Source organism: Octodon degus, unplaced genomic scaffold (assembly GCF_000260255.1).
Source record: "Octodon degus isolate 3935 unplaced genomic scaffold, OctDeg1.0 scaffold00181, whole genome shotgun sequence".
NCBI classification, from domain to species: domain Eukaryota; kingdom Metazoa; phylum Chordata; class Mammalia; order Rodentia; family Octodontidae; genus Octodon; species Octodon degus.
Window position 1 is genome coordinate 4,307,639 of NW_004524757.1, and position 9,513 is coordinate 4,317,151.

General features: G+C 43.2%; 1 protein-coding gene across 1 annotated transcript; it reads left to right on the forward strand.

Moving 5' to 3' along the window:
• The first annotated feature begins 5,945 nt into the window (after positions 1-5,945).
• LOC101578465 (melanoma-associated antigen 8-like) lies at positions 5,946-6,809 on the forward strand. Its single transcript, XM_004643672.2, has one exon. The coding sequence runs from the start codon at positions 5,946-5,948 to the stop codon at positions 6,807-6,809; it is 864 nt and encodes a 287-aa protein (XP_004643729.2).
• The last annotated feature ends 2,704 nt before the right edge of the window (positions 6,810-9,513 follow it).

Consider the following 9,513-nt stretch of genomic DNA (forward strand, 5'->3'; position numbering starts at 1 on the left):
AAGAAACTTCTAAAACTCCTGCTTCTACAACACTGCACAGGCTGAGGCAACAGCTCATACCAGAGATTCCAGTGACCTTCTTGTAACTTCAGGATACAAGGACTTTGGATGGAGTCTGGCTACAGAAACTCTACTAATGAACATGTGAAATCACCCTGTTAAATCAAGACGGGCTATCAACAAAACTGCTACGTGGTAGCAGTTAACACAAGAGAAATAAGAATCATAGCAGTGTTGAATGCCTTAGAACTGGAGTTATTTTATGAACAAGTAAGTCTCCCTTCTCTTCCCCTGGAATATAGACTTCCTGTGATGTGAACATCCTCAGGTTGAAGGACGATGCGGGCCTAGGCTATGTCACATACAAAAGTGAAGACCTCTACAAAGGGCAATGGTGACACACAGAATACCATCATTCCTCCTCAGCCTAGCCCCAGGCACAGTGATGAATGTGATGGTCAATAACACTGGCCTGTTGAGGTCAGCGCCATGACCTTGTTGTGAGGTTCTCACTTCATCAGGGGAGTGTAGAGAAACCCATCTCTGCTAGTCATGCAGGAAAGCAGAAAAGGAGTGTGTGTAAGCCCTGTCCCTGACAGACTCTCAGCAAACAATCCAGGTATTCTGTTTTGTCATTCTTTCTCTGAGAGGAATGATTTTCAAGTGAGACCGAATTGCTTCCTAGGGGAGCCTCAGAGTCAGGTTCTTACTCCGAGGGAATCATGTAAAGGTCCTTCCATGACAAGGTTTAAGTTTTAAAAGAAACCAAGCTGATATTCCTACCTAGGTTAGGGATATTAAGGACTTGTTTAACAGCCTTGCTGTGAGCTCTCAGTACTGGGAAAAATGGCAAATCCTTTTACTGCCTTATTGGGTCAGGGCAACATGAGATAATATTGGGAGGTTTAGGCTTCAGATGAGAGGAGTAGAGTGGGTGTGGGTAGTTAGGGTTCACTGTTTCAGACTGTGGGGGAAGAAGAGATGTCCCCACCCTGAGACAGGGTCCTCTAACTCTCCAGATCATCCTCTCTTGTCATCTCTGCACCACACAGAGGCAGATTTTTTAGAATTATATTTAGGGAATTGAGGAAATGGTGGCTTGTGCAGTAAGGAACAGAATCACGTCCGTAGAGGACTAAGGAGCAGGTTCTGACAGCAACCAAGATGTTGATCACTAGGATGGAATGAAGAATCTGATGAATTCCTTTCTCTTACTCCTGTCATCCCCAGGAGATCACGTGAACATTGCCAGATATAATATTCCCTCGCTGCCTCCGCTTTTGGTCAGAGCACCTGGAGGTCCTCTTCTGAGCTGTGCAATTCAGGTGAGCAAACAGAGATTGTGGGGCACAGAGAGGGTCATGATGACAGGTTGTAGAAGGAGTGAGAAAGCCACCCCTCAGAGAAAAGCACCTGGACCAAATGAGATATATCATGTTCTCCCAGCATTTCTGGGAAGAATTTCCTTTTGGAGGCCCACTTTTGCCTCGGAGGATCCAGATAGCAGAGTCCCAGCTCTGTGCTGACGGCCTGGCTTCAAGCGGGAGTGGTGCAAAGGACTTGGGCTCACTGAGGTCAAAGTGAAGACTGTGAGGGTACTGAGCAAGTCACATTTCACAGAGAGGGTCCTGGAAATTCTAGCAAAGTCTCTGTTTTCTGTCCTTAGCAGGAGGTTTAAAAATAGTTAAAGATGTCTGGAGAGCAATGGCACTGTAGCGCAGTCAAGAGAAGATATTAAAGGTTTTTTTCCGAGTAGTGAGCTTCAGTTGGGAGGTACAGAGTGAGCCTGGGATCAATTAGGTCCATGTAAGGGTTTGTTGGTGGTACTCTCAAATCTGCCACCCAGAAGAAGATCTCAGAAAGTTCTAGAAAAGCCTGTTGTCTGCGACAGGTCCATCACTGAGCACCGTTCTCAGTAAAGTGCTCACTTTCTCCTCAATTCTTAATAGGGAGTCACAGCCTTATACTAAATCTTTGTTTGAGGTGGGAGGTGAAAAAGTTCTAGGATGAAGTAGATCAAGCAATCCTGAATAGAAGCACAAGTGTCTCAGGGGCGCACCCCTTTACCTCAGGGCACCAGTAGATGACTTTGGGAACCTGGGCCTAAGGAGTGCGGTTCATATGGGAGGAGCCGGGAGGAGCAGGGCAAAGTTACTTCAAGGTGAAGCCCTGAGGGGAGAGTGAAGAAGCCAGGAGCCAGGGAGAGGTTCCATATGCAACCTACATCTGCCACAGTTACAACTCAGCAACAGGGAAACCATGTGGGGGTACGGAGTGCAGTGCTGGAGGTGGGGATTGGCATTATCAGCCTGTATTGTCTCAGGGCCCTTGAGTGTAGAGACAGAACCTTGTTTTCAATGCTATGCTGGGTGTCTAGGCCACAGAGAGGACAGGACTCAGTCAGGGCCATCTTGCACATGATTTCAGCCACAGACCACATAGTTTCCTCACCCATGTGGATTTACTTGTTTACACACACACAGGACAGGACCTACAGTGAAAACATGATAGGTTTGTCTGCTGAGCCACCTTGGTTTTTTTTTCCTGCATTTATTTATTTATTTATTTATTTATTTATTTATTTATTTATTTTGTCAGTCAGCCTGCCCTGCATGCAGGGCTGTCCTGGCATGTTATGAGGGGGATCCAACTGCGGTCCCCTGTATCTGCCTAACCTTACCTAAGCAGGCGTGTTGGACAACTGACATATATGGGTAGTCCTGTGTCACCTTGTTTTGAGGTCAACATTGCAGGAGGGCTTAGAAGATAGGACTCCAGATTGATTGGGTTAAGTTGATGGGATGAATTGGGAGAGGAAGCCCCATCCAGCATTGAGATTCTGCAAATAACCTGTATCTGCTGTTCTTCCCAGTGCTGCACTGTGCAATGTATAATCTCAAGTGAGCACCACCTGTTGTCAGTAACTCCTGGGATTCAGAGTCTGGATCTTTGGCCTTTGCGTCAGATGGGAGCATCAGAGAGGTCCTGGGCTCAGGTAGGTCAGGTTCAGAAGGTGTGGTATAAACGTCGAAGCTCTGAGCCTGGTTAGGGTCCCCAGGCTCAGATGAATACATCGCTGCCTGTACTATCATACCAGTATCTGGGACATTCCTACCAGGACGCTCAACTTCTACACCCACATCCATGATGGCCTCTCTACCTGAGAAATTCCCAAGTGGCAGACACACTGTTCAAAAGTGGCACAGCGGGTTTGACATAGGACACAGGGTCCTGCTTTAGGAGGGTTCAACTTTAGGTGAGAGAAAGCACTGAGGACTCTAGAAAATGCCTATCAGTTCTGTAAAGGGCTGTGGGAGGCAACAACTTCAGTCAGCTTCTGTCATCACAGAGAGGCAAATGTGTCCTTTTGATGTCTCTCATCCATGAAAAGGGAGGAAAGAGAACCAGTGACTACTATAGGTGACCTCCTGAAAGGAGTAAGAAAATATGACCCAAGCCAGTCTATGAGCAATCCAGATCCCTCTGTTGTTGTTTCTGGTCCACAAAAGGCAGGCTTAGACAATGAGGCATTTCCTGGCTTCTCCCTTGAGAAGAAAAGGCATACTCAGTAAACAAGCATGCGAATGAGAGCACCAGGAACCATGGCCAGGTCTCAGGAGGAGGAATGAGGGCACCCACACCTCCCCACTAGAATAGACCATGGAGGCCTTCTCTGCCCCAGGTGTCAGGGCTGGAACTCCCTAGGTATGGAGACTGGGTGTGTGATCATCCAACTCTTCAGGGTGAGGCTGGGAAAATGGCACACTCTTCCTCTTGGATGAGGGTGACTGGCCCTCTGCAATACAGACAACCACAGAGATGATTGCCCATGCTCTTGAGTCTAGGGAAGCCCCACGCAGGGTTATTAAGCAGGGAATTCCTCACTTACACAGCAGGGTCTGTGGGACACTAGGATCTCTGTATAAGGAGAATGAAAGGTAAAAGTGATTATCTGCCCTGGTCCTCTTATAATGAGAATTATTTGCACTCTTGTCGAAGATAAGATGTTTGAGGTGCCTTGGTGGTATTTCTGTACTGGGTTTTGTTCCATTCATCTACCAGTCTTTATTTTATTTTTTTGCAGCATCATGATTTTTTATTACTGCAAGTTGTACTTTGATTTGAGATCAAGGATTGTCACACTTCCTTCCTGGCACTTGTTGCCTAGTATTGCTTTTATTATTCTGTTTCGAGACTGTGTGTGGTGGTGTGTGCCTGTAATCCCAGCTCTTGGGAGGTTGCAAATAGGTGTATCACTGCAAGTCTGATCTAGTAGTGAGACCCTGAACACCCTATACACCCTTCCATAAAATACAGAAACAAATGTAAGTTTCCTCTGGTTCTGTGTAAATTTTAGGGTTGTTTTCTAGAGTTCTGTGAGGAGTCCTTCTGAAATTTTGATTGGGCTCACATTACATTTCTACAATCATTTTATTTTATTTTATTTTATTTTTTTCAAAATTTTATTGATAAACAGTCTACAATCATTTTAGAATTATGACCACTTTTATGGTACCCTTTCCACCTGTCTTACAAAACATATTCCCTTTTCTGTTGTCAAATTCAATCTCTCTTTGAAGAGTGTTGTAGATTTCGTTGTGTAAGTCTTTCACATCATTAGTAACAGTGATTTTCACATATTTAATTTCTCTCAGTGACAGTTATTGTCACCTTGTTTCTTTATGGAATTAATTAGTCATGTATAGGAACACTATCCATCTCTATGTGTTGACTATACAATCCTCTCCAGAAGTTATTTTTAAATTGAATTTTCAGAATATTTTCTTGGATCCTTTGCAGTCTTCTATGTAGTAGATCAGGTTAACTCCAGGTCATGATGTAGATCCTTCTTTTTTATGTCAACATCTGGAAATCATTTATTAACTTGAGTCCTCTGAAATCTGTCTCATTTTTTGTTCTTGTATGTCTTTCTTTCATATACATGTGTTTTGATTTCTTTGTTTTACTTATGAATTTGACCTAAAAAGCTTTGTTCAAGATTTATTGGACCAGATCTCCATGTTCTGTTCTTGAATATTCTGAGAATGTTTTGCATTTCATCCCTTTTAGTATGGGATTTTTTTTTTTGATATCTCAGGATGCCTTCAGGGTAGGTCTGGCAAGGTTTGAGGATCTGGGGATCCAACCACAGCATCCTGAGGCTGACTGCTTTGTTTAAGCAGTCACTTAAACAACTGAGCTAATGGGCCGGCCCTCTCATCCCTTTCAGTATGAACTTGGTCATTGCCTTACCACAGATTCCACTGAAGAGATTTGGATGAGTGCCCTATACATACTCCTTTCAGAATTTTCATGGTAGCTGCATGCATGATTTTGTCAATTATATATTCTGTAGGTATTGAAATGCTCCTATATATTGTGTCCTGGATTGTCTTTATGGTTTTCATTCAGGGACGTTTCTTGTGGCCTCCTTTAGCACCTATAGGAGCCAGTGGTGAAGGACTAGCTGGGGTTCAGTGCCATCATTTCATCCATCAGAATAAACACCGTACTGGATTGGAGGTGAGTTGCATACCTTGCTGTGAACTCAGGGTTATCTCTACCTGAGAAAGGACTCTTCCTAGTCTCCAGGCTTCCTATGGCACCCGGTCTTCCTTAGAGCCTTGTCCTATGATCTCTACCTCAGCATGCACACAGCTTCATTTGGTATCCCAGGATCATGGAGACTGGAGCATGTGAAGCCCAAACATCCCCTAGAGGGAAGTCACGAAATGGGTGTTTGTGGCAGGCAACAAGTGTGTGATTCTGAGCTAGGGACATGAAAATTCCCCATTTCTCCTCCAGACATCTAAATCCTAAACAAGGTCTTGCTGTCTCCACAGAATAGCATGATGCCTCATGGTCAGGGAAGCCCAGAGAGAATCCTTGGGGAAGTCCATCCTGATCAGAGAAGTGCACAAGGCCTCAGTCTTGTGCAGTGTCACATGCATGAAGAGGAACCAGCAGCTACTGATTACTCTACATCCTCTTCCTCCTGTGCTTTAGTGGGAGACACAGCACAAGAAGAGCCTGGGCGTGTGACACCAAGCAGTCCTCAGATTCCTCGTGGTGTCTGCTCTCCTCCAATTGCCATGGCTTCCAGTGAAAGCAGTCAGTGCCATGCGGGCTCCAGCACTGAAGAAGAGGAGGGTGCAGGTCTGTCCCAGGACAAGGATGCACGTCAGATGAGGATCGATGCATTCAGAAAAGATAAGTTAGATAAGATTGTGCTACTTCTGCTTCAGAAGTATCAAAGGAAGGAGCAGATCACCATGGAAGAAGTGGTGCACATGGTGGACCACGATTCCCCTGATGACTTCCCCGTGATCTTTAGGGAAATCTGTGAGTGCATGCGTCTGGATTTTGGCATTATTTTAAAGGAAGTGGATTCCAGGGCCCACGCATATGAGCTTGTCTCTACCCTGGGCCTCACTTATACTGGGATACTGGATGACACTGACCAAATTATTCCTAAAGCTGACCTCTTGATACTCATCTTGAGTTTGATCTTCCTAAGGGGCAACCACGTTAGTGAAGAACACCTTAAAGATACTCTGAGTCATAAGAAGATATTAGCTGAGAGACCATGCATTGCTGTTGAGGATGCCTGGAAATTCATCAGAGAGGATTTGGTTAGGGCAGAGTACCTGGTGTACCAGCAAGTTCCCAACAGTGATCCTGATCAGTATGAGTTCCTGTGGGGTCCGAGGGCACTTGCTGAAACCACCAAGATGAAAGTACTAGAGCATGCCATCATGCTTGATGAGGAAGCCCCCAGGGCTTGTCCATACAGAAGCAGCAGCCATTGAGTAAGACAAAAGGCATGTCTAGGGCCTCTGCTGGGCAAGATGAGTGACAGGTACAGGGAGTTTTCCAACAGTAAGTCACAGACTTGGTTTCCAGACCACAGGGCATGAGGTCACATTTTATTTTTTGTTTTGGGAGAAGAGGTAGTTTTCCAAGAAATGAAGTAGCACAGCTGCAGTAAAATTCCACACAAAGAATCTTGAAGTCTCTTCTTGTATTACTTAGTGATCAAGATGTGTTTCATTTATGCTTTTGAAAATCTTGTTCTTTTTCAGAGATTAATGTCACATGAAAATATGATTTCAGAAATTATTGTGATGTCATGTGTGTTTTCTTTTTCTGATATTACTGGTAAATTGTCAATTGTGATGTGAGCCTGATTTTAGTTGACATTGATTAGAAATCAATTTTGCTCATTTAATGCAAGTATAAGAGAACTTTTGTTTGAACGAACAGAAATATTTTTATTTTGTGATGGTAAATATGTTTGGCATAGAAATTTTCTTTATAATGTAGAAGAAATTGACTTGAATTTAGATTGTACCTAGAAATAGGTATACTGATAAAATCACTTCTTTGATTTTTCTTTTTCTTTAGTGTGTTACTCTATCGTGTGTGTGTGTGTGTGTGTGTGTGTGTGTGTGTGTGTCTAACTGAAATTGCTTGGATTCTTCAGTTATATTGATAAAATGACTTGTAAAAATGAATCACATTAACTCCTGGTCACCGTGATCTAAAAATATTTTCTTACTAGTGGAGAAATTTACTGTAGAAAAGGACTAGGGAATACAACTGGAGGACTGTGGATTGAGAACAGCTCCCCAAAAGAAGAGGGATTCCAAACACTATTAGTACAAATCTAATAGTTGTAGTCTTCTCACTGAATTAAGAGAAAATAGCTGTATTACTGTCCTATTTTGTGTATACAGATACAATAGTGAAGAATTAGCCAGGATCCTTTGATTTAGGCAAAGTCTTACAGATAGGAATGGACGTGTAGGTGCTTTATTTTTTTTAATTTTTTTTTTTGGTTTATTTATTTATTTATTTATTTAGTGTGTGTGGCCAGCTCAGCCCACCAGGGGGCGGGGCTGGCTGGCATGTGGTGCTGGGGGATTGAATCACCGTCCCTGTGCTTTGCTTAATTTAGCTTAGTTTGTTCTAAGTAGGTGCTTTAGACTACTGAGCCATCTCACCAGCCCGTGTAGGTGCTTTAGAGTAGGAAAAAAGTAGGCATTAGGTGTGCCCTGATGGAGGGTTATGGGTATAGGGAAATGGAGGCACGCTAACTGGAAGCATAGCATCCATTATTACGATTAAAAGTTCATATTTTTCTGTTTGATCCAAAATAAGATAACATGTCTGTATCTTGTACTCGGAATAACTACTACCAAGACAATATGCCATGTATTAATTACTGTAATTGTCCTACTAATATATTTTAAAACTGTCTCACTGCTTTTTGTTTCTCAATAAAATTAATAAAAAAGAAATGTCTGAACAAATAAAAAAGATGGATTCCAAGTGTCTTGCTCAATATCCTACCTCCGAAAAGAATTTTTATGAAGCAAAATAATGGGTCACATTATTATAAACCAAAGAGATTTCAACTATTATCACTTAAGCAATAATGATTGCAGTGTAGCAAGGGCAGATGAATGACATCATTAACCATGAACAATAATCTATTGTCTCAGTCTTGTCTTTAGTCTTAGCCGGCATCATTTTAATCTCAGTCTTTGCCCCGGTGGTGTAACTCTTAGCAGGCTGCAAAGGATATTCCCGGCAAAGTGATCATGGAAATTCTCCAAATGGTGATGCCAGCAATTCCCAGCCTCTGCTCATCCATAAGGAAGTAAGGAAGACTAGCCATTGGGAGTTTCGTCCTCAGATGTGCCTCCTGCTGCATCCGTGATGGACTGTGATCTCTTACAGGGCCCGGCCATATCAGAATGCACACTGTACTTCTCATTAACTTAGCTGTCTACAGTGTTTCCTGCTGTGAGGAGGTATATCCACCTGGAGCCAGGGGAGCACCAGTGTAGTTTCCATGCAGCTGCTCCAAGTGGAGAAGTATCAGTTGAAGGGAAAGCACAGTCAGAGACCTGCTCCAGACAGCTGATCTAAGGGACCTCAGATAGACCTCGTGTTATGGTTTAGCAGCTATAGTCTGTTCATAAGGTGATCCAGGGGATGCAGGAAAGGAAATCTGGCACATATTCCATTGCTTCCATCTGCATGGTCACTGCGATTTAGGCATCGTCTAGGCCAAAATAAACAAATTTTCCTCAGTATTATAACAAGTATGATCAAACCACAAGCACTAGAATGGAAAGCCAAGTTTGGGAAAGAGCCACATCAGAAACTGTTCTTGAGGGACTGGAAGAGCGCTGGTACTCAGTTGGCTCTTAGAGCCCTCCACTTGTAGAAGACTTTGTAATATAGCCATGAGAAGATGGAGAGAATAAATTTAGAGACTATCATTGTGCTTTTATTAATTGCACTGCAGCTTGTCTGGCTTAAGTCAGCATAGTAGCCAGCTATTCCTGTGTCTGCAAAGGTTCAGAAGGGCATCAGTGATTACAGCACTTTTTATAAATAGCTCTTTTTAGTATGGCATTATTTTTGTGCATCATTAGTTATAATTACATGCTGAATATTTTAGACCAAATTCTAAGGAGATGTGTGTTCATCAGTACTAGCCTC